At 35.8% G+C, this 26,529-nt stretch overlaps 2 protein-coding genes across 2 annotated transcripts in view; both read left to right on the plus strand.

The window, feature by feature from the left end:
* Positions 1-504: 504 nt before the first annotated feature.
* Positions 505-4,452, plus strand: LOC307167275 (uncharacterized protein; the record flags this gene model as incomplete). Its single annotated transcript, XM_079886260.1, has 3 exons — positions 505-724; positions 3,482-3,603; positions 3,909-4,452. The coding sequence occupies exons 1-3, from the start codon at positions 722-724 to the stop codon at positions 4,450-4,452; spliced, it is 669 nt and encodes a 222-aa protein (XP_079742386.1). The 5' UTR covers positions 505-721.
* A 15,364-nt stretch (positions 4,453-19,816) lies between these two features.
* The window catches only part of epha4l (eph receptor A4, like), a 42,690-nt gene continuing 35,977 nt past the window's right edge, over positions 19,817-26,529 (plus strand). The window contains exons 1-3 of the mRNA XM_079886728.1: positions 19,817-20,002; positions 20,874-20,941; positions 25,387-26,050. Coding sequence (XP_079742854.1) covers positions 19,906-20,002; positions 20,874-20,941; positions 25,387-26,050 — 829 coding nt within the window. The 5' untranslated portion in view covers positions 19,817-19,905. The remainder of the gene's footprint in view (positions 20,003-20,873; positions 20,942-25,386; positions 26,051-26,529) is intronic.

The raw sequence follows: 26,529 nt of genomic DNA on the forward strand, positions 1-26,529 counted from the left end.
AAATGCCAATCCAGCAGTCATCCTCACACTGCAGAGACATCACAGAGAGGCATTGGTGTAAAAGACAACAGGCCCGTTGCTTTCGGTTCAAAGACACTGATTGAATGTTAGTCAAACATATACTGTAAGTTTAAATATAACTCAGATTGTTTTTGTCTGAAAGAAGATAGTTATATACACCTAGGATGGCTTGAGGAGTAAATCCATTTAATAACACTTCTACAAGGGTGTTTCTAATGCAATGGGAAAAAAAGAAAAAGAAAAAAGATATTGTATGCATTGTGACTGCAATTACAATTACTTAACATTATTATTAAAATTAACAATGTAAGATCATATTTCATTTTCATATTTATGTTCCTGCACGTTATTTGGGGTCCAAGGCAATTGCCTGCCTTAAATCCATTTCCTTGGATCGCTTTATTGGAGGAACCCATGACAGTTTTTAGAATTATTAATTGTTTTATTTCTTATTGACCATTTTGAGGAAGTCCAACACACCATACAGTACATGGCGAGACACACAAAGATGCTCAGTGACATCATTAAAGGAGTCAGTGCTGCAAGTGTGAACCGTTTTAATTGGTCTATTCATGGTGTTGAAGAAGAGGGCTGGTCGAGTGTCAGAATAAAAAGCATCTTCTTCCTCTTCCTCTTCACTCCTGCTTCACTGCAGACTCACACAACATCTCTGAACCTTCTGATCTGAGCAACAGATAACATGGTAAGTCATATTCATACTTCTTAAATTTATGACATTATTAGTGGTTCTAAAGCAGCTTCACTATTGCGTGTCTCCTCCTGTGATCTCACACAAGTCTAACAACTGATAAAAACTGCTAGATCATTCACATGTACAAAGGTAAATGTCAAACAGAGCACAAGGCGCTGCAATACATTCACTAATACGATTTACTAATTCGTTCCCCCGATTTGCTAAATCTTGTGCATATTTACAAATTCGTTCACTCGATTTTATAAATTAGCAAATTTAGCGAATCGATTCAAGGAATTAATAAATTGTGTGCACGATTTAGCCTACTATTTTTTTCCTGCACGTCATGTGCGGGGCTCCATAAATTATAGGCTACTAATACTAAATAATAATAATAACATTTATTTTTCTTATAATATAATATAATAATATAAAATATAATATAATATTAATTGTATAATATTAATTCTCTATGATAAACATGTCAGATGATTCACATGCATGATGCACCAAACCCACTGTCAAACCGGTCCTTTTACAAATACTGTTTCTACAAGACACAACATTTTTAATCATATTTCATTTTTTCATATTTCATCAATTACAATCAGCATCAGGTTAATTATATGCCTTGTAATACTACTGTAACTTTTTGTAGTAATAATAATAATAATAATTATTATTATTATTATTATTATTCTGTAACTTTTTGTAGTAATAATAATAATAATTATTATTATTATTATTATTATTATTATTAAAATATTTTTAAACAATATGCTATTTTAATATTTTAGAATTTTTAATTCCAGGCCAGGCCAAAACTACAATCAAAGGGATGCACTAACCAGGGCTGGGTTTCCCGATAACGATTGATCTTAGCACTTACGAGGATTTTCTGCGAGCGACTTTACGAACGTTTGTGTTCATTTCACGTGCGTTTCACAAAAATGCACTTAGCACGATCGTTCGCAGCTGTGCTTTAAAGGAGAACTCCGGTCAATTTTAACATTGAGCTCATTTTTTTGTACATTTGGAGTGCTGTCAATACAGAGAACAACGACAAAAATCGGTGTTGCCTACAGCGAGTTATTCTATTTTTAAAATTTGCACCCTGTTGACTTCAATGGGGCAAGTACTAAACCTGCTTTTAGCCTCTTAACATCCTTGATGTGTCATTACAAGTGCACAGAAAATGTGAGTGATTCCTTCAGAGTGAACACGAGTGAATCTGACTGCACTAGATGTGAAAGATATGTATAAAAATGATGTTATTTCAGCCAGCGCAAATACCTGTGTTTACATCCTGTTTTCGGTTGAAGTCCAAAGTAGTCGATTGCCGAGTTCACGCGCGTGATCATAGGTAACTAAACCTATGCGCGTGAACTCGGCAATCGACTAATTAAAGGATTTATTTTGATTTATTTTTGTTCATTCATTTAATTTTAATTAAAATTATTAGATTAAATTGTTTCTATATGTTAATAAAGAGTTACTCCAGAGCACTCGTAGTTCTACGAAGATTTTCAAGTGCTACTTAAGCTACGATGTTTTTGGGAAACAGACCGTAATATTAAGATCAGTCGTACGATCGTTTTTACGATCAACTTAGGCTTACGATGCTTTAGGGAAACGCAGCCCTGGAGTTGTAGAAAAATATGTTTTGGAACGTAAAAAGGGTTAATATTACGCTGTTCAATGAGAGTTTAATGCACATGCCACTTAATACTTAAAATCTTTATTACTGTTTTTTTCTTTTTACTCATTTGTTACTTACTGCATATATGTTTTTTGAAATAAAAAATAATAATAGCAAAACTTAGCAATATACCGTACAAAGTTATGAGAAAAACAATTTAATACAAAATATTACATTTCACAAACTATGGTTCTTGGTTAAAAATACTCAAGGTGTAATGTGATGTAAATATAGAGCCATATTTTAAGGATCTAAGTGCATGGTCTAAAGCGCACAGTGCAAGTGTACTTAAATGGTGGTATGGTCTAAAAGGGTTGTCTCTATTCTCTTAACGAGTAAATGGGTGTGTTTTGGGCGTAACGTGAAATAAACCAATCAGAGTCTCTGAGTCTAATCTCCCATTCCCTTTAAAAACCACTAGCGCTCGTGCCTTGGCGGATTCGCTATTTACATTACGGATTTGATAGTGGAAAAACTGCTTCTCCAGAGCGCAAACGGGCAAAGTCGGATTCCACAATAATAATAAAATAAAATAATTGTAGTTATTATAATAATTTTATAATATAATAATATAATATAATAATTATTCATTCATCTATAAAGAAAGATTAATATTCAACTAATTTGAAAGCTAAATTCATTGAAAATGTCTTTGACACCTGAACATTTCAGATTTTAATCTCTCTCATAATCATGTAGGCTTATGAACCATTGTAAACAACTCTTTGTTAAACACTGTTATTCTCCTCTGCTCCATATTGTCCATATCCATCATGTCTGGAGACAGCAGGTTAGGGTCAGGGTTATGAAGTCCATGACAGTGTTTCCTTTAAAAGCATAACGCTGATTCTCACTCACAGCAGAAGAGAGGAACATGAGCCACAATCTGCTTAAATTTAGCCTGAAGATCATTTCCAGTGTCAAACTTCCACATGACAGGACAGGAGTGATAGAGAGGAGAGTGGGAAATGGACACGACTCAGATCAGACTTTAGCCATTATACTAATAACTATATTACAGAGGAGAATTATGATTGTTGATTGTTTTATATTTTTGCTCTTTTTAGGTTTCCTCTGTGCGTTGGAGGATCACTCTCGGGATTATTTTGCTTTCCTGTATTCAAAGTGTGATGAATGAAAATGTGGACCTTGAAACCCTTTACAGGATTCAAAAGTTCTTTCATTGCAAGTACGTTTTCATGTTGCTGTAATGAAATGAAGGGGTAGTACTGTACAATGAGGTTGTATTTGTTAACATTAGTGTATTATGAGGCTAACAACAACTATGTGTTCTCACTGTATTCATAGGTAATCATAACTTAAATGTGTTAACAGCACACATACATGTTTGTATGATTGCATAGACAAATAAAAATGACCCACAATGAGTTATCCCTACTGTTAAAGTTTGTCTGTTACAGTCCCAGCATCCTTGTTTGATTTCTCAATTACTTTGCATATGTAAATGGTGATAATTCTGTTTTTTTTATCCAGTTATGAAAACAACTGCCAGTATGCAGTAGCCATCAATGTCCCAAAGGAGCAGTGCCAAAGTGGATTCAGACCCAAAGAAAGCAACTTTCTGACCCATGACCCATCAGAAACAGTTGAACCTTATATAGAACGTAACAGCAAGAATGTCTACGAAGGCAGTGAACTCATCGCTGCAGGGGTTCATAAAGATGCACATTCAGAGCATTTACTGATGTATCCTCTAAATAATTCTCCTTTGACACGCTTGATGAACAAAAAAAAGGATGGATGTGTGGTTTTCTACACCTTAAACTCTCCCTGTATAGACAGATGTCTTAAAGGTGATATTATACCAGGTCTTGATAAATTAAAAGCATACAAGGGAATTAAAGCCTTTGTTTTCACACATATCTACAAAAAGGATCAAGAAAATTATTCTAAAGATACTCTTCGTACTAAACTAAAGAAAATTGCTGATCGCGTGCCGCTTTACCGCTGTAAAAATGGTTGTATACTTTGTGGAGAACCAGGTTCAAACACAGTGGATGAACAATGTGTAACATAATAGATCTCACATGCTTACTCGTTTTGAGTTTCTTGTTTGACAGCGATGCTTTAAATGAACCGATGAGCTAGTTCTCTGCTGAGACTTTTCATATACCTTTTCATATAACCTTTCATATGCTGCCTTTTGCTTTTTCTTTAAAAAAGCACAATTCTTACAAATGAGTAAATTCTTGCAGGGGACAGTTAATGTTCACCTTTCATTTGATTAGAGAAATTACTGTTTTATGAGTGAATCTAATAATGAATAGGAGCTTATATTTTTAATGGTTTCATAAACACTTTTCTCATAAACATATTTTGCTTGGGAAAATAAATACATTTCTATGCACCAAACTTTCTGTCCTGTTGTTAATTGCTGTTCTGCTGTAATTTTTGCCTATAGGGCTCAAGCTATCCCTGTTTTTTTTTTGGGGGGGGGGGGGGGGGGGGGTTTGGAAGGTTAAAAAAATATTATCTGAAAGATTGTTAAACTTATTTCTGTAAAAATGCAAAACCAAATAGGGCCATTTTTAATATGTTAATAATATCTGAGATACAGTATATGAGAAGACAAGCCAGGTTGTTTTTTAAAAGGGATTGTTTTCTCCAAAATCTAAATTCTGTCATTATTTACTCTGTGTTTTTCCTAAAGCTGTTTGACCTTTCTTTTTCTAAACACAAAAGGAGACATTTTTTTTAAATGGTCCTGCTTGTGCTTGATCATATTGCCTACCTAGCTTAAAGAAAGGATGCAAGAGTTACCATTAAAATATATATATATATATACAGACCCTTTCCAAAAAATTTGATTATCATGGAAAAGTTTATTTATTTCCATAATTCCATTCAAAACGTTAAACTTCCATAGATTATAGATTCAGGGCCCACAACTTAAAAGATTTCAAGTATTTAGTTGTTTATTTGTACATAATTTGGGCTTCCAGCTCATAAAACCCACGAAAACAGGATTTTTTAAAATTAGAATATTACATGAAATCACACAGTAATTACACAGTAATACCATGGTCATTGAACCAGGTTTTGGTGTGGGCAGGTGCAAATCCTGCTGGAAAATGAAGTCAGCATGAAGTGCTGTGAAAATGTCCTGGTAGACGGCTGCGTTGACTCTGGATTTAATAAAGCACAGTGGACCAAAGTCCTCTTTTCTGATGAGAGCAAATTTTGCATCTCATTTGGAAACCAAGGTCCCAGAGTCTGGAGGAAGAATGGAGAGGCACACAATCCAAGATGCTTGAAGTCCAGTGTGAAGTTTCCACAGTCTGTGTTGGTTTGGGGAGCCATGTCATCGGCTGGTGTTGGTCCACTGTGCTGTCCACTCAACGCAGCCGTCTACCAGGACATTTCCAGAGCACTTCATGCTTCCTTCATTTTTCGGTGACGGAAAACACATATTTTGGAGTGAAGAAGAGCGTTCAATTCCTATCTTTATAGTCTGAAAAGTCCATTGAAAAACTTGACAGCAGTCGGCCCGGGGCGTAGCACCAAATGTTGGGCCCCGGTCACAGAACCAAGGGGTGGGCCCTCACAATACCACATTATATATCAATATATCTTTGTGGGCCCCCCCTTCACCGATGGCCCCTGTTACTCAGTTCCACTATTACCCCCTTTTTGACAGCCCAATTAAGGATGCACAATGCTAGAGCCTCATGTAAACAGGTTGTTTGCTGTGTTCGTTTAATCAATGACACTTAATTCCCATAGACGAGCACTGTCTGCCTCCTCCTACTCCTCCTCCAAAAAAGACCAATATTGAACTGTAACATTACAGGTCTTTTCTTTTCTATATGTGATTCTATATTAAGATCTACTATATTTTGTTTTGAAATTCAATATGCATAGATTAACTAGTAAAATCCATTTAAAAATAATCTTGCTGTGGCAATCGTTTTTGCAAAACTTATATTATGCTCCATTGCGTTAGAAAATAACACACTTCCTTACCCAACTGATATTGTCAATGCCATAAAAACTTATTTACTGAAGCAACTGTGCCATTTTACCTTGTTTTTACAGCACTGCGGCTTAAGAGAAAGAAAAGAAAAAATGCTTGAGAAAAAATAATAATAATAATTGTAGGCTATGCCTTGAATTGTAAAATGGACTGCTAATTGATTGCTGGTTTTGCCGTTGGGCTGATGTGAATTGTTGATAATTATGTGTTGTTAATGATGTAAAACAGTTTTTTACATCAGGGATGTAATACATTTATAGTAATGATTGTACGAGTTAAGTGCATTTGCTAAGGAATGGTGTGGTAATTTATATATGATGGGTGTTTCATGTGGAATAAAGATGCCAGCACCCACAATCCCTTTCTCTTTATGTGTGGTCTATTGAATAATACAAAACTGTTTTGCCTTTTACTCCCCCGGTTTCACAGAAAAGACTTTAGTGCAGGCAAATTTCTTCCAGGAATTCAGTTTACACTGAAACACCCTGTTTATCAGGAAACTTCAGGGTGCGTCTCAAAAGCATCTCTGTCGTCATACAAATATTATGATTGATTGTATGGCATGTGAATGTGTGTATTACCCAGTTTTAAAGGCAGGGTAGTTGATTTGTTCTAGAATTTTTTTTTTGTTATGCTGGTTGAAAAGTCTCTTCACTGATAGCAATTACAAAGTTAAACAGTCTAAATGTATTTACATGTGTATTGTCTGTGGAAGGTGTAGGACCATAAATTAAAATGTTCGCCCAATCATAGTTTGACATTAATTTGTCTTAAATCAGGTGTGATCTGGCGCTGGAATGTGTTGTTTTTGGAGTGTTTGTTGCCGCTGTTATCAGTGGTGCTGATACAGTGTTCTCTTGTGGCTCATGCACAGTCTTCTTTCCGGTAAAAAAATCACAAAACAAAATGCACACAAACATGGCCCTGCTCTTGATATACAATCTTTGATTTGAATGAGGAGCCAAAAAAAAAAAAAAAAAAACTATACAAGGCCGGATTAGAACCCGGAACCTCTGACACGCTTAACAAAAGTTCTACCACCAGATCATTATAGGGAACACAAACCCTGATTGCTGATCTATGTATTCACTAACATGAAGAATATCAGGATTAACAATATATCGTATTATAGTATATGTAAGAATGAAATTAACACATTGAAGGTGACATATTACGCCCCTTTTCACAAGATGTAATATAAATCTCTATTGTCCCCAGAATGTGTCTGTGAAATTTCAGCTCAAAATTCCCCATAGATCATTTATTATAGTTTGTCAAATCTGGCCCTTTTTGGGTGTGAGCAAAAACGCTCCTTTACACGAGCTTCGGATACCATAACAAAACAAGCAAATCTCACTCATCCAAAATCTCAGAAATAACCAATAGCGGAGTGCAGCCTTATAGAGAGACTCGGGAAGAGTTGGACGTTTCTGAATGGTTAGTGGTTGACAGTTGTTGTGGAGTTACATTGATTCATCTCATCGACTTGCATGTACCGTCATGTTTATCTTTTACACAAGGTGACACAGTTCCCTGAGGTCTTTATAAGACAGCTGAGGCATTTTGTGGTCAAATAGTGTTCAGTGTGCGTTTGTGCAGCAACGACAGAACAGTTTGCATGCTTTGCTGGAAATTTTACCATTGCGTTAGAACTGGTTACACTGTTGTCATTTCCGAAAACCAAATGGAAGCGCCATGGGAGGAACGTGTAGATTAAGGGGCGGTAATATTATAATACGATCCCCTCCCTATGTCAGAAACAAGGGTTCTGTGTTGAAACATTAAACTCATTGCACGATTGAAATTGATTTCTGGACATCATAATTTTTTTTTTTTTTTTTTTCAGTTGTTATTGTAAATATCTGACATAAGTGTGTCTCACTTCATATTTAGAGCTCAATGAAACAAGTCATTATCATTAAGTTGACATAAAAACATACCATATGAATGGGAATATACTTCGCGTTCGACTTTTACTCATTCGAGTTTGTAGGGGTGCCAATAATTCTGAAATATGTATATTTTAGAAACAATATTTGTTTTATGATAAGAATTTGACATTAAAGAGGCTACATGCAGCTTTTTCCCCAAAGTAAACGTAACAATAGCCTTTTTATTTGACCATTTATGACTCAAACATCTCCTTATGAGCATACTGACACCTTGTCAGCTCACAGTGGGTGCACCTATAAGCCTGTATCCTATTTTTCCTATTTTCTGTCGGGTCGGATTTTTCGCGCGCTGTCTGCGAATGTGACGTCAAGCGCGTTCATGTTGTGTCATATATATTGCAAACAAACTTAGTTTCTCAAACAATATATGTATTTGACTGTTCTTACCTCTGTAAACATAATGTTGACTTCTTTGCAGCGGATGACTTGTGAAGTGTGCACGTACGAGCGCGCTGCGAGAGCGAGCATAAAGGAAGAGCAGTTCCGTTTTTTGGCCACAGGTGTCAGTCGCGAGTTTAATTTTCAGAAAATTGCATGTAGCCTCTTTAATTATAGCTTACATTTGTGTGTCTTTTTGAACGAAATACTAAGAGGAGAAATCACAAAAAGTCAGTTTTGCTCATATTACCAAGGGTGCCAATATTTGTGACTGTGGAGCCCACTGTCATTTTTGTGGAAACTTTGGAATTTTGGACAATAAATGAAACACACACATTTTCCAATTAAACAACAAATAAACACTAAGAATGACACAACATATTATTCCTGTTTATTTCAGCAAATATTGTCAGTAGAACAAAAACAAAGCTTTTATATATTTTGCCCTGAGATTAGAATTAATATAATTCATTGTAATAGACATGCACATTCACAAAGTAGCAACAAATGAAACATTGACCGGTGGTTTGCTAAATAAGTAAAGACAGTCTGTAGTATAAAGGTGGCAAATTTAGCTGATTTGCCCTCTAATGTATGTTTGTGTTTTTTGGCCATTTAAATCTCTTTTGGATCTTCTTAAAGATGTGGGTGCCTGTTTTGCTTTAATTATCGCCGCTATACTCCTGCTGTATTTCTTTATACGTATTACTACTTGTATTTGTACTACTGGTTTTAAGAAACAGGGCATTTACTCACCTGCTAATACTAACACAAATGATAATGTGCATCAGGATATTGCTTAAAAGATGAGTCTTAATTGTAGGAGGACTATGAATGTATGTGTGCGTGTGTTTAGATCAAATGAGGAACTGGTTATCGATCTAAACACACACACAGTGTAAACTGTGTCTGTAACACAGAGTTCATGATTGCTTACCAGTTCCTCATTTGATCTAAACACACGCACACATACATTCATCCTCCTACAATTAAGTGTGTGTGTGTGTGTGTGTGTGTGTGTGTGTGTGTGTGTGTGTGTGTGTGTGTGTGTGTGTGTGTGTGTGTGTGTGTGTGTGTGTGTGTGTGTGTGTGTGTTTAGATCAAATGAGGAACTGGTAAGCAATCATGAGCTTTGCATATATTTACTCAGATATATTGTTACAGTTACACAGTATTGTTATGTGTTACAGACTGGTTTATTATCACTTTGATAATTACTATTAGAAACTGATTATTACTTACAAATGTATTTTGCCATTCATTGCTTTATTATTAATTTTATTCTTTACTAATATAAATAAATTAATAAATAAAAATATCCATCACTTCTCCATGTGACTGGATCTCAGTGCATAAGTTCAATTTGAGTGTGAAAAATGGGGAGTTTAAAATGTTTTTTCATGAATATGTATCTTAATATTACACTTTAAATCAGAAATGCTGAAATGAAAGAAGCTGAGAGGAAAAAATTGTTTAGAAAACTTATTGAAAGTCATTGTGCTTATACTGTATTTAGATGGTAACTCTCTTGTATTTACTGAATATATATACTTCTTGATGTACAATAAATATTTGCGAAATAACTGTGTTGATTTAATTTCAGAATAATTCATGAACAAATGGAAACACAGAGTTCTGTGACAAATAAAAACCAGAACATTACTAATTTGATGTATTCACTGCGCTTGGTGTTAACAACTGTATGTTAAGCCAAACATTGTCATGAGTGATCACACAAAATAAGTTAATGGTGTACATAAACATTTAATATAATTTTTTTTATAATTAGTACAATGTTCACTTGAGCAGAACAGATTATCAGTCTTACAAGTCATCAGGAGCAAGGAATAGTTTAACCATGAATGATTTTTTGTTGTCATCATTTTTGTAACATGCTTTTACTTCAGAGCTACAGCACACGTGAGGTTTACAGTGAATAATATCCAACACATATCTCACATTTTAGCCTCATGACTGGCAATGCAGCCAATCACTGCTGTCATTATATCGTATTCTGTGGATGATTTCATTCTATAATAAAATCCTAAAAAGATGTAGCAGTTTGGTCATATTAGAGAGTAAATCACACAGAGAAATTACAGTCAAAATCCACCTTAAGTGAAATCTGTTGCTTGCGGTTTTGTTGTTTGATGCACAAGCGTGTGTTAAGGAAGGGTTATATGTAGTCTTTCCCAAACTTGTCTCAGAAGAGAAGAGAATTTCACAAGAGATGACAGAGTGTGAAAGCCAGTCAGATAGTCATGCAAGTTTGATCTAGACAGGACACACTCGTATATCAGACAAAATAACCTTAACACACATCTGAACTAACACACATTCTTTCAGGTTACAAAACAACTTCTGTTGCTTCACTGTTAAATTAGCTAAAATTGGCATTTTGTACTTTCTGTATGAAGTCTTGAAGCAATTCAGAAGTATAGTTTATATATTTAATAGTCTAATTGTGTTGGACTTACTGATGGACCATTCCTCTGCAGGACTGCAGTAGAGAGGACATTCATTGTAACGATATTTGAGTTCTATATATGCAAACTATAACTGATATGGATTGAATTATATGCAAATGTCAAACAGTTTCTTGAACATTCACACAGCCTCCTATGTTAAATATTACAAGTAGTTTATTTGCATATGGCTGATCACAGAAAGAATATTCTCTGAGTCAGACGAGACCAAACACATCTTCTCTGAAGAGCTCAGAAGCATCTCCCTTCTTCTGTAAAATTCATTATGGTAAGTATTTTCATCATGGCTTTTTCTGTTTTGTTGCTTGTGTTCTTTTGTTTATCAGGTTTGTCGTTTTAACTTTAGGCGTCTGGCGCACTGAGGATGTTCATGTTCTGCCTGCTTCATCTGTGTATTCAGTGCGATCAGGAGCAAGTGAACACTGACGTTCTTGTTAAAATGATCCAGTATTTTGATGACAAGTAAGTCTATATTTGCACAATTACAGTAAAAATAAGTGAAATGTGTTAATGCTGAATGTGCATGTAGCAAAGTTAAAGGCTCAGGGGAAGAAGGAGGCGGGAACCGGCAAATGTTTAACATAAAACTTTAATCCAAAAATAAATAAAAACAAAAAACGAAAGTAAAGCGGCAGCCCCTCACGGACGACTGCCACACAAACATAAACAAAACAACGTGTCAGTTCTGATAGCCTTGTGGGTAGAGCGCCGACATATATCATTGTTGCGATTCGGGCGACCCGAGTTTGAGTCCTGGCTTGTGGACCTTGTCGGATCCCGTCCCCCTCTCTCTCCCAATTTGCTTCATGTCTACTCACTGTCCTATCAAAATAAATCTTTAAAAACAACAACAACGTAAAGTCCAGGCCTGGTCCTCTCTCTTCCTTCACAGTCGGCACCCATTTTTCTATCCTTCCGGAGCTCCTCCATGAGAGCCCCGCGCAGGTGACACTCATTAGCAACCGCGCCACCGACCTTGCTCCGTTCCCACGGTTCTCTACCCTGTCCTGTTGCCACATACCCCCATCTATCCTCGCACGGCAGGATGTACCTTCGAGACTGCGCTCTACTCCCACGGTGGCCGCAGCACCTGGGGGTGAGGACAGACGAGGCGAGAGAAAAGGAGACAGAAGGATGAGGAGAGACAGAGATGAGATAGGGGAGAGAGGAAAATAAAAATAAATCTATGTCCAGTTCCCAAAACCAACTGCCACCCAATCCTCCACCAGCTGCATAGCGGTAGTGCTGGATAGCCCTCAGTGGACGGCCCTCTAACTCCTCCAACGCCTGGTGGGCGGCGACGATTCCTCTGATTTCGGGTAGAGAGAGAGAGTCCCCCGTTCCCTGCTCCTCCCCATCATTGCAGCCGGCAGCAGCCTCCAGCAAAGTTAAAGGCTCAGGGGAAGAAGGAGGTGGGAAACACATCAATATCAACAGTGTACAGAACAGTTTAGTCTTGATTCGGTTTTCAACATGAACGAAATGGAAAATGCCTTCAATGACTTCAATGAAGACTAATGATCAGTGACGGCTTTGTGAAGTCACCCAAGACTTATTCAGTCTCGCTGCTGCAAAGCCGAGCTGGATCCAAATGGCCAGTTCTTCTGGAAAAACATTGCATTCTGAATATATTCTTATCTATCCTATAGATGCCACATATACATCTCCTCTGGACAAAATTTTGAGAATGCCAAATGATGATCAATGTGTTGTTTTGTATACTTACTACTCACCTTGCATAGAAAAGTGCATTAACGATAAAGCTGACACTATTTTGTATGACTTTTCAAACTGGCTAAACACACACAGAACTGGGATTAAGGCTTTAGTTTTCCAAGAGATCTGGCACAAAGACTGGACTGGTGTCAGAGATCAGTTTGCAAAGATTAATAATCTAGTGCCTCTCTATCGTTGTGTGAAGGAAAATAGTCAAATAAAATGCTATAAGTGTGAAGATGCTGGCAGTGAGACGTTAAATCAAAATAGTGTATCTTAAAAAAGCATTTTATGTGAATAATCATACTGCATATTTTCAAATCACTGTATTTCTTAAACCTAAATAAACTTGTTTTGTCCATGCATTAAGGGCACGAGTAACATGACTGTTCATGAACAATTCTTCACTCTGTCTGTGTTCATCTTTTGAATGATTATAATGGTTGCTACACACCTGACTATTTTTGTAGATTTTTCCACTACACACCTGATTTAAGTTTACCTGGGTCATCTCTTAATCGACGCCCCTAAACATCTCCTGTTTAACATTCAATAATATTTATCCTTTAATGCGTCTCCTAATTGATGTCAACTGAGTCGGTCAGCATCTTGACCAAAACATGAACAAAAATCTCTAGTGTTCCACTAACCTGTTTGCAGCAATATTCAAACAGACTACAGACAATACAGAATATGCTTTAATCATGGCTGGATGATCTCAGACAAATTTCAGAGAGAATCCCACCAGCAAAAAGAATACAATTCTACAATTCTAAGTTTTTATGGCAAAGGTGACATGATTCATTAGATATTTTTTATACAATATGATTGGTTCTTCATATATATAATTCAGCAAACCCTTCTGTTACTAGGTAAAAGCAAATCTGGATTTCTTTGTTTACCTAAAATCATGAGTTTATAAATGTAGATATCTGTCTAGTTTCATTTCCCCTTTTGTTATATTCGAACATGATTCAGACACACACACACACTGACTTTGGCCAAAGGACATTTGGGTTTCAAAAGCATATAAATGTTAATCCTGCAAGGAAAATAAATGTTAGTTATGATTAATTAAAAAAATCCGTCACACTGTACATTAAATAATTGATCAAGTCGACACTAAAAGTGATACAATAACAGCCCTAATCGTGTGAAATAGCCTGGATTCTGCTTAAGATTAAAAAAACAAGTGAAACACTCGTGTATTGTTGCTCTTTACTGAAACTGAAGGTAAATAAAGAGCTAAAGGTAAATATTAATCTTTGTGGTTAGTCTCAATGTCATTCAGGTCCAGTGTGAAAATGTTCAGGAACTGACCTGTACATTCACTCAATCTCTCAACAGTTATCAAAATTTTCGCAATGTTAATTGACTAATCTAATTTGTAAATTATAAACTTACGTCCGGGTCTTTATGTATGCTTTATTTCCTCCTGATCATCAGAAGAGAAACAACAGAGCTTCAGATCTGAAAATAAAAGCATCTTCTTCCTCAAAATTCAAGTGGTCACAATAGAAAATTTCAATTCAATAAGTAAACTTTTTTTATTTTATTTTATTTTTATATAACTCAGATTGTGTTTGTCTGAAAGAAGATAGTTATATACACCTAGGACGGCTTGTGGGTGAGTAAATCATGGGATAATTTTCATTTTTGAGGGAACTATCTCTTTAACACTTCTGCGAAGGTGTTTCTAATGCAATGGCTGAGGGAATGAACAAAAAAAGATATTGTATGCAATGTGACTGCAATTACAATTACTTAACATTGTTAATTATTAAATTAACAATGTAAGATCATATTTCATTTTCATATTTATGTTCCTGCTCATTATTTGGGGCCCAAGGCAATTGTCTTCCTTAAATCCATTTCCTTGGATCGCTTTATTGGATGATCCCATGACAGTTTTCAGACTTCTTGGAGGAATTATAAATTGTTTTTTTCTTATAGATCATTTTGAGGAAGTCCAACACACCGTACATGGCGAGACACACAAAGATGCTCAGTGACATCATTAAAGATGTAAGTGTGAACTGTTTTAATTGGTCTTTTCATGGTGTTGAAGAAGAGGGCTGGTCGAGTGTCAGAATAAAAAGCATCTTCTTCCTCTTCCTCTTCACTCCTGCTTCACTGCAGACTCACACAACATCTCTGAACCTTCTGATCTGAGCAACAGATAACATGGTAAGTCATATTCATACTTCTTAAATTTATGACATTATTAGTGGTTCTAAAGCAGCTTCACTATTGCGTGTCTCCTCCTGTGATCTCACACAAGTCTAACAACTGATAAAAACTGCATCTGTTTAAGTTTGGTAGTAGATGTTATATGATGTTCTACAATGACGGGCACACGATTTACTAATTTGTTCCCTTTATTTAGCATACAATTTTTTTCCTGCATGTCATGTTTGGGGCTCTGTAAATTATACTTATACTAATTAATAATAGTAAAAACAATAGTTAAAATGTTCCTTATAATATAGTATAATATGATATTTTTTATATAATATAATATAATATAATATAATATAATATAATATAAATTGTATATTATTAATTCTCTATGATAAAAATGTCAGATGATTCACATGCATGATACACCAAACCCACTGTCAAACCGGTCCTTTTACAAATAATGTTTCCACAAAGCACAACAAAATTTTCAATCATATTTCATTTTTTCATATTTCATCAATTACAATCAGCATCAGGTTTATTAGTGATTAGGCCTAGTGGCCTAGTGATTCTATTGTGAGTCTTCATAATATTAATAATAATAAAAATAATAATTACTTAGAACTTTTTCTTCCAGGCCAGGCCAAAAGTTCAAACAAAAGGGATGCACTAACCAGGAGTTGTAGAAACATATGTTTTGGAACATAACAAGTGCTAATGTTACGCTGTTCAATGAGAGTTTAATGCACAAGCCACTTTAAATTGTGTAATGTGATGCAATATAGTAACAATACTTTTAGAATTTAGAAGGATCTATAAAGAAAGATTAATATTTTCAGCTTATTTAGAAATCTAATTTAATTGAAAATGCCTTTGACACCTGCAGTAGAATATGTCAGATTTTAATCTCTCTCATAATCATGTAGGCTAATTAACTATTGTAAACAACTCTCTGATAAACACTGTTATTCTCCTCTGCTCCATATTGTCCATATCCATCATGTCTGGAGACAGCAGGTTAGGGTCAGGGTTATGAAGTCCATGACAGTGTTTCCTTTAAAAGCATAACGCTGATTCTCACTCACAGCAGAAGAGAGGAACATGAGCCACAATCTGCTTAAATTTAGCCTGAAGATCATTTCCAGTGTCAAACTTCCACATGACAGGACAGGAGAGGAGAGTGGGAAATGGGACTTTAGCCATTATGCTAATAACTATATTACAGAGGAGAATTATGACTGATGATTATTTCATATTTTTGCTCTTTTTAGGTTTCCTCTGTGCGTTTAATCCTTCTCGGGATTGTTTTGCTTTTCTGTATTCAAAGTGTGATGAATGAAAATGTGGACATTAACACCCTTTCCAGGATTCAGACATTTTTTCATCGCAAGTACGTTTTCATGTTGCTGAATGAAATGAACGGGAACACTGTACCTACAATAATGTTGTATTTGTTAACATTAGTATATGCAATAAGTAGCTCACAAAATGTGATCTCACTATATTCATAGGTTATCTAAAATGTGTTCCTATAACACAAAACGCATAAAACGTATATCAACACAATGACCCACAATGAGTTTGCCCTATGTTAAAGTTTTTCTGTTAGCATCCTTGTCAATTTGCGTATGTAAATGGTGATAATTCTTTTCTTTCTTTTTTTAACCAGTTATGAAAACACTGCCAGTATGCAGTAGCCATCAATGTCCCAAGGAAGCAGTGCCAAAGCGGATTCAACCCCTTTAAAGAACCCTTTCTGACCCATGACCCATCAGAAAAAGTTAAACCTTTCATAAACCCTCACAGCATGGATGTCTACAGAAGCAGGCAACTCATCGCTGCAGGGTTTCATATAAATGCGCATTCAGAGCATTTACTGATGTATCCTCTAGATAATTCTCCCTTGAAACACTTGATGAACCACAACAGCAATGGATGTGTGGTTTTCTACACCTTACTCTCTCCCTGTATAGACAGATGTCTTGAAAACGATATTATACCAGGTCTTGATAAATTAGGCGCATACCAGGGAATTAAAGCCTTTGTTTTCACACATATCTACAGAAAGGATAAAGAAAGTTATCCTAAAGATACTCTTAGAACTGAACTAAAGAAAATTGCTGATCGCGTGCCGCTTTACCGCTGTAACTCTAATGGTTGTATTCTTTGTGGAGAACCAGGTTCAAACAAACCAGTGATAGATCAATGTTTAAACTAAATTAATATACAATTGCTCACTTGTGTTGAGTTTCTGTTTGACAGCGATGCTTTAAATGAACCGATGAGCTAGTTCGCTGTTGAGACTTTTCATACCTTTTCATATAACCTTTCATATGCTGCCTTTCGCTTTTTCTTTAAAAAAAACACAATTCTTAGAAATAGGTACATTCTTGCAGGGAAAAGTAAATGTTCACCTTTCATTTGATTAGAGAAATTACTGTTTTATGAGTGATTCTGATCATCAATAGGAGGTTATATCAAATAAAATAAAAATCTAAGACCTGATAAAGGAAAAGTATACCAGTAAATTAAAGCTAATTTGTTTTTCCGGAAACATCTGCCATGATGAACAGAAGAGTTTACTGCTGTGTGAACCACAATGTTTTTCAAAAAAATTAATGTCTAATGTCTTTATTCTTGGGTGACAATATGTTTAATGGTTTCGTAAACACTTTTCTCATAAACACATTTTGCTTGGGAAAATAAATACATTTCTATGGACCAAACTTTGTGTCCTGTTCTTTGTTGCTGTTCTGCTTTAATTGTTGTCTATAGGGCTCAAGCTTTTTTTTTTAAGGTTAAAAAATAGAATATCTAAAAGATTGTTAAACTTATTTCTGTAAAAATGCAAAACCAAATTGGGCCATTTTTAATGTTAATAATATTTGAGATACAAGAAGACAAGCCTCATGGGTTGTCTTTTAAAAGGGATTGTTTTCTCAAAAATCGGAATTCTGTCATTATTTACTCTGTGTTTTTCCTGAAGCTGTTTGACCTTTCTTTCTCTAAACATTTTGTTATTCTGTTATACAATGGTGCAAAAAGAGGCCACTGTACATGTGATTTTAATGAGTTTTTTTTTTTCTTTCTTTAATTTTTCCAAAACAAGTTCTGAATGGATTCAAATGTGACTTTTGAAATCTTGAAATGTGAAATCATATTTCATTATTTACAATGAGCATCAGGTTTATATAGGCATATTTTAGTAGAGTATATATTCACCTCTCAGAGTGCTGGTGGAACTGTCAGCCTGGAGCTGCTAAATGTATTTCATCCATGAGCCTGTCAATCAAACCTGAACACACACATTCAGTCAGTGGAGAAAGGTACAGCTGCTCCTCATCCACACACACACACACTCCACAGGTTCCTCTCAGTGGAGGTCAGGATCCACTCATGGAAACTACTGGATCCACTCAGCTGGAGATTCAGCATATTACCCTGAGGAAAAGAGAGACTGTATGAGGACAGATGCGTCTGGATGCGTGAGACTGAGAGGAACCGGTGTCAGGGGGAATTCAGTCAATACGAACATTTTACTTCACAATGAGATGAGTATAAAACGGGAAAAAAGTTGAATAAAATGCCGCGGGTCTCATTGCTGTAAACCCCCAGGATATTGTATTGTATTGAGTCCAAACAGATGCCCAAAGAATGTTTTAGATTTCACCAACAACAAACAGCATAATATCGACACATTGGGTTTCTTTTATTTGTGTCTTGAATGTGACACGTCACCCACTCGAGTGTGGATGAAAGAACATCCCACGTCACGGTTAATTTGGCGCTGGTGTGCGCGTGGGATAAGATATTATTATCATGCTGTTTATTACACCTGTTCTGTCGGGAAATGAACACTAGATGGCGATATAAGATCAGTGCTCAATTCAATACCCGGAGACTGAGCATCCGCTCTCCGCTCCTCAAAATGTTCTGCCATTCACTACTAATCATTATAGTAATAATATTGAAATACTTTAAATAACATTATTTTCATCCATAACATTATCATCTTATTATATAATGTATTCATATCATTTATTATTTTTATTCCTTATAATATTATTGGTCGATGAATATTTTAAAATATGCACTAATTTTATAATATTTTTAATAATTATAGCCTAATAATAACTGAAATTATTAAATGTTTAAAATGAAGATTACATTGGTATAATAATTATAATTAAATAATTATAATTAAATAACAAAATATTACATATACACATATATGTAATTAAATGTAATTATGTAATTAAATAATTATCATTTGAATCCATCCTAACGCAATTTTAACTCTCTTTTTTACCTACAAGCATAAACATTTTTACATTATTATTATTAATAATAGTTATTATTATTAGTATTAGTATTATTATTATAGACAATATACTATTTTAAATATTTTTCTTATGTGTAATCTATATATATGCATGACAATAATAATAATAATAATATATATATATAATAATTATTATTATTATTATTATTAATGCTTAAACAACAATAACATAAGAACATTGCCAAGGGAATACATATAGACAAGCACATACAAACAAATTAAATAAAAACGATACAGAATTTCTAAATAATATATACACATATCGATCATTTAAATAAATGACCACTTCTTTCTTTCTTGATTGATTGACTGGTACGTCACTACAGATGCCACGCCCCCTCCCGCAGATCTCGCTGAGTGCGCGTCTCGTGCACCTCAAGATCAGTCGCGCGGAGCAGCACGAGGAATAAACAGGAATAACGGAGAGACAGTTACTGGACGAATGGCGCTCATGGCCGGGATTATTTACGCGCTCACCTCACTTTTCCTGGGGATTTGTGCAGGTCTGTCCGCTCCATGGAATTATCCGGCGAATGAAGGTAAGAGGGGTTGAATAAAAGAGGAAAAGTTTAGGGCGCACAGTGAAACTCAGGGGCACATGCAAGTAAAACGGTAACGATATGTGGCCAGTTAACAAATCCCTCAAGTTAAGAAAAAACGCAGGCCTAAGTGCTAAGTTAGTTAAAATTTTAAGGAGTTTTAAAGAAGTTTTAAAGGAGTTTGTTGCAAGTGATGTCCGAAAATATAACGTACTATATAAACAAAACAGGACAGTTGACATGTTAATAGCTTTTAAACAAAATACTATTCATATAGAGATATGCCACATCCACATTTTATATATATATATATATATATATTTTTTTTTTTATTTTTTTTTATCATTCTCCTAATTAGTATGTATAATGTCATACTCGTATGTCTTAAATTTTACCTTGAATGTAATCTGGGCCCTTTTTTTGTCTTGCAGTCACAAGAATGAAATAGTAATAATTTGATTTCTGGAAATATAAACATTATCCTACATATAATACCACACATCATAATAATAACTGTTGCTTTATAATTATTATTTCTTGTGTAGTCTGGAGTTATCTTTGTTGAACGGAAATGTTTTAGTCATTTCAAGAAAAAAAAAAAGTATTCAAGTCTTTATATTTTGATCATTCTTTTGTCGATTACTATTGTTTAATGATTTATTAACCATTTTCCTACTCAAGTCAGTGCTCTCAGATCAAACCCTTGTGCACTTGTCTGTCACTTTTTGGCCTCCTTTGCAGCTGTTGTCATTATTTATCAGAGATTTAAGCCTTCAAAACTTCATCCTAGCATCAGTTTTCTCCACTATAGGGTAAAACACACAAGTTTTGGTGATCTCATTCTCAAGTCTTCTGTCTTATTCTCCTTCAGTGCCGCTGTTGGATTCCAGATCAGTGCTGGGAGAACTGGCATGGGTCGCCAGCCCGACGGAAGGAGGGGTGAGTCAAAAAACCCATCTCTCGCTCCCTCTTTCTCCATCTCCCGTTCCAACTTGATCTCTTTAGTATTCATACGTATAGTTCTAGCACATTTCAATACGTTTAGATAGATACAATACAATATGCAAGATAAAAACACTTCTAAAAATAAAGTTTCTTTATTGGCATCAAGCGTTCCATGAAGAACCTTTAACATCCATAGAATGTTTCCATTATACTAAAGGTTCTTTAGAGTGAAAATAGATTCTTTGGAACCCAGAATGGTTCTTTAAAAAAACCTGTTGAAACCTTTATTTTTACTAATACAATATCAATGTATTGAAAGCGTCTAAATTTTTAAGCCTAAAAGGACATACAAATGTTTGCAAATCATTTGAAGTTCATAGAATATTAAATTCATAGGTAAATTGCATTAAATTATTATTTAATGAGATTAATTAAATATGTTAAACGCCATCACATTTATTTAACACATTTACAGATGTACCAAATATGTTATAACAACAGCTTATTTTTTTCTGCTTGGAAGATTAAACTCTACACTAATGTAGGATTTACTTTGAAACAATTTTCTATCAGAAATTGCTACAAAATTTCTCAAAAAATGACAAGTAACACATTGAATTAAACGTGAAATTTTTAAGTAAAAAAAAGACTGAAAGAGTATTTTCTGGTAAAACATCCTCCAATAACCTTTGTTTTATTACTTTGAAGAGTTTCAGAGTGCAGATGACTATTTTTGTTAGATCCATCTGGAGTTTTTTAATAAATACATTTTCAATTTATAATGTCTTTTTAGGCAAAGTTTCTCATCCTTCACTCAGAAGTGCCATGGGATTGTGTTTGAGTTTTAAACTCGCTGTTTCAGTATAACCAGTTTTCAGAGGGATTTATAGACTTTTACATATCGTATGTATAAGCATTTACGCTTTTGATACTGTCAGTAAGTTGATATTCTACATTTCACTGTCCAAAAACGTTCATGTCACGTATGAATACCTCCAAATACGAATGAGATCACCCTGCTCTCTCCACTTCTCTCGGATGTAAATTTTGGAAAGCTAGGTTACAGCGACGGGCGTCAAATTTCCTAAATAGTAGAGGGAGACAGAAATGCCCTTTGTTAGGAAACTCTATCCCTTTTCTCTCAAAAGAGGTAGGGGGGAGAGACTTGGCAACCCAGAGGCAGAGAAAAGGTCTGTTTGAGTGTGTGTGTGTGTGTGTGTGTGTGTGTGTGTGTGTGTGTGTGTGTGTGTGTGTGAGATTTCAGATTGAGGGGGTCAGCGGGTTCTGTCCGATAATGTATGCTTCTTGGGATCTCTGCACTTTTCGGAGCCCCTCATCACCAATTAGCCGTTTAACATCTTAAGATCAGGTGGATCTAAATTACCACATCAGCGATTCAATAAAACACACAGAATTCCCTTTCACTACAGAGCAGCTCGGCTTCCTTTCGCATCGATCCAAGTTTCATTGAGCTCCTGAGTTCCTCTCCCTCTGTGATCTTCTCCGTGATGGACAGGCCTTTGGCACGGACGGTGGGCGGGTATTCAGACTTTAATACGGCCAATTAGCTCTTTTCTCCTCTAGTCCTGCTATCGGCAGCTCCGGGTTCTTATCTCTGCGCTGCTCCTCTGGGCCTCCGTAGTTACACGGATGAAGGGACGAGCCGAACAGAGACAATCACGGTTCCTGACGGATGCCAGATCACTGTCAGTCTTATTATCCCACAAACGCGCTCAATTAGGTTTAGCGCACGATGAATAATTCCTGGAGATTATTAAGGGCCGTCAGGATGGTCTTTGTGGGACTGTGGCTACTGATATCACAGGAAGAAATTAAAAAATATTACGGTATTGTGCATATGCATTCAGTGGACATCACACTACACAATGCCTATAAAACAAATTGTTTTTTGCTTTATAACAATTTTAATCACTTGGTAAAATTGTAAAGCAATCTGTACTCATTAACTGAGATGTTCACACTTGTAAGTCACTTTGGATAAAATCAATAAATACATTTTCTCCTAAATCAATAAATGCACATAATTCAAGGTCAAATTAATAATGCACTTACACTACCATCAAAAGTTTGGAAATAATTATGATTTTTTTTGTAATTAGAATAATCATATTAGAATGATTTCTGAAGGATCATGTGACACTGAAGACTGGTGTAATGATGCTGAAAATTCAGCTTTGATCACAGGAATAAATTACATTTTGAAATATATTCAAATAGAAAAAAAAAATTCACAATATTGCCGATTTTACATTTTTAATGAAATAAATGCAACCATGGTGAGCGTAAGATACTTCTTTCAGAAACATAACATTTTTTTAATTATTCCAAACTTTTGACCGCAGGTTAACATGATACCCAGTCAGACTCTTGGGTATTAGCATGTGTTTAGAGTGTGTTCGTTTGCTGTAATAAAAGTCATTACTGCTGATTAGATGATGAAAACTCAATGAGTCCAATCAGTGGCTGTAATGCTGGTTTAGCAGACGCTGAGAAGTGTTAGGCTGTACAACATTAATGACTGTCTACAGTTGTTATTGTATCTGAGGCTAGTCGAAGAAGAAGAATACGCATTTTCTGAGGTTAGTTCAGGCAAACGTACACTCAAGCCTGTAAGAGTGAAACAGATGTTATGTTTCAGATCTACATTTACTCTACAGCTTCCCATGGTTCAGTCCCGTTTTCACTCTGGATGACCTCATGTTTGTTTAGTTAAATGATCGTTTGTTTTCTGTTTCTTGGGAGTCTGGCGAGTATCATACTTTATGTTAGGGATGCACCGATTTGAAAATTTTGACCGATACCGATAAACGATTATTCTTTATATTTGAAAGCCGATAACCGTTATGTTAGCCGATATATCTAAATCCAAATTTTTTGATAATTTTCGAGAGCCTGATTACGAAAACAAAAGACTCACCATTTAAAGCCATGTCACAAGCCCCAAATTATAATGTTCTCATTATAATTTTATGTAGCCTATACAGCAGACTTGCGCTGCACATGTTGCACTTGACTGTATTTTCCTTTTTGAAGTGATTCCCATCATATTTCAAGCAATTCAAAACTCAGGAATAATACATTATTTATCGGCTTTAATATATCGACCAAATTTTCTTATCAGGCCGATAATGATAACATTAAAAATCAACATATCGTCCAATATATCATGCATCCCTACTTTATGCATCTAATGTTTTTTTTATAGGGATGTTCTGATTGGAATTGATTGATTGGTTTCATCACAAGTTCTTTCATAACTGGTTGACAAAATGCCCTTCTTTGATTTATTGATAATCATATAAGTAAGCAGAAAAGTACTAACAAACATTTTCAATTGACCGAATATTCGCTTACACAAAACATTATCCATATTAGGATACAAGAGGACATACAGTAGCCTTAGCTTAAAGTTCAATTGACATAAACTACTCACAGGTGAAATTAAATTATTTTCATTGTCATTTGTATTGTTTGAATTATTTTAAAGGGGTGGTTGATTATGATTTCACTTTTCTAACTAGAGTTAGTGTGTAATGTTGCTTTACAACATCTGCAAAGTTACGACGCTCAAAGTTCAAAGCAAAGGGAGATATTTTCTTTTACAGAAATCACTTTTTAAGGACTACAACAAACGGCTGGTAGGGACTACACGAGCATCCTCCCGGGTTAGTGACATCACCAACCCTAATATTTAAATAAACCCCACCTCGCAACAAAGGGCTCTGTATGGCTCTGCTAAGAATGAGCTCTTGAAGCTCCGCCCCCTCTGTGCCGGGAGCAGCACCTCATTTCCATTTAAAGAGCCCACACACAAAACGACACGTTTTTGCTCACCCTCAAAAAAGGACAATTTTAACATGCTATAAAAAAAATTATCTGTGGGGTATTTTTTGCTAAAATTTCACATACACACTCTGGGCACATCAGAGACTTATTTTAAATCTTGTAAAAAGGGGCATTGTACCACCCCTTTAATTTATTTTTAAAAACTAACTTGTGACTTTGTGTAAATTCATTAAAGAACCGACTCGTGTATTTGTGAATCCAAACGAGATGCGCTGTTTCTGATTCAGAAAAAAGAACCGGTTCGTGAATCGGAAAAAAAAGGACAACTTAGTTGAAAGACTTGTTTTTTGTCATTATTTCACTATAGACTTTGTTTCTTATCTCATTACATTTCATTTAATCACATTATGCTGTATTGGGCACAGCTGATTGGTTCCTGCTGTATCAGTAACCAATGAGCTCACTGCTCAACTTTCAAATACTTTTGAAAGGATTTGCAGCGCGCTTTCAGAAACCCTCCACCTTCCCCAGCTCCACCTGTATCTCCTACGGAATTGAGAAGGTCTTATAAATAAATGATTTTCATAATTGTCTTCTCATTCCTAACATTGTTCTTGTGCTGTCTCATGCAGTGGGAAGAGGTGAGCATCATGGACGAGAAGAACATCCCCATCAGAACATACCAGGTGTGTAACGTAATGGAGCCCAGTCAGAACAACTGGCTCAAGACTCACTGGATACGGCGTGGCCCGGCCCAGCGTATCTACATCGAGATTAAATTCACCCTGCGTGACTGTAACAGCCTGCCCGGCGTCATCGGCACATGCAAAGAGACGTTCAACCTCTACTACCTTGAGTCTGACTCTGATAACGAGCGGTACACTCACGAGAGCCGCTTTGCTAAGATTGACACGGTGGCGGCGGACGAGAGCTTCACGCAGGTGGATATTGGTGATCGGATCATGAAGCTGAACACTGAGGTTCGGGATGTCGGCGTTATGAGTCGCACGGGCTTCTATCTGGCCTTTCAGGATGTAGGGGCTTGTATCGCGCTGGTTTCTGTTCGGGTGTTTTACAAAAAGTGTCCGTTAGCCGTGAGGAACCTAGCGCAGTTTCCTGACACAGTAACTGGGGCGGACACGTCATCCCTGGTGGAGGTGCGCGGCTCCTGTGTGAATAATTCGGAAGAGCAGGAGGTTCCCAAAATGTACTGCGGCGCAGATGGAGAGTGGCTGGTGCCCATCGGGAATTGCCTGTGTAACCCTGGATACGAGGAAAGGAATGAGCAATGTCAAGGTAAGACACTTCTGTTACAGTCAAACTAGCACAACCGATCTTGGGCAAAATTGTTAAAAAATGTTAGTTCTTGAATTGGAATTTTGAATTGAATTGGCCACAGGAGGTTGATTGTTCTGTCATTTTCTCTGTCTGTAAGGCCTATACGGGTCATGCACAACAAACTTCCACATTCAACAGGTCGCATCGCTTCAGCTTCAGTTCTTTTGAACACACATTAAATATGGAGCTGCTTTTCTTAATATACCTTACCTACCAAAGATGAGCAAAACTAATTTTCATCGCATATGCAGGTTGACTTTTTTTTTACACATAAAAATGATATGTAATTTAACCATAGCTATCGCAATCAGTTCATGCTGCTGTTAACACTTTCTCCGTCTGAAACCAGTTTTCCGGTCTGTTCATGTGATGTTCGGCATAAAGCCTATAGAGTGCAACAGTCAGGTTCCAGAAGATTTTTTTTTCTCCATAATGGA

The sequence above is a fragment of the Squalius cephalus genome (genome assembly GCF_949319135.1).
Source record: "Squalius cephalus genome assembly, chromosome: 11".
Lineage (NCBI taxonomy): Eukaryota > Metazoa > Chordata > Actinopteri > Cypriniformes > Leuciscidae > Squalius > Squalius cephalus.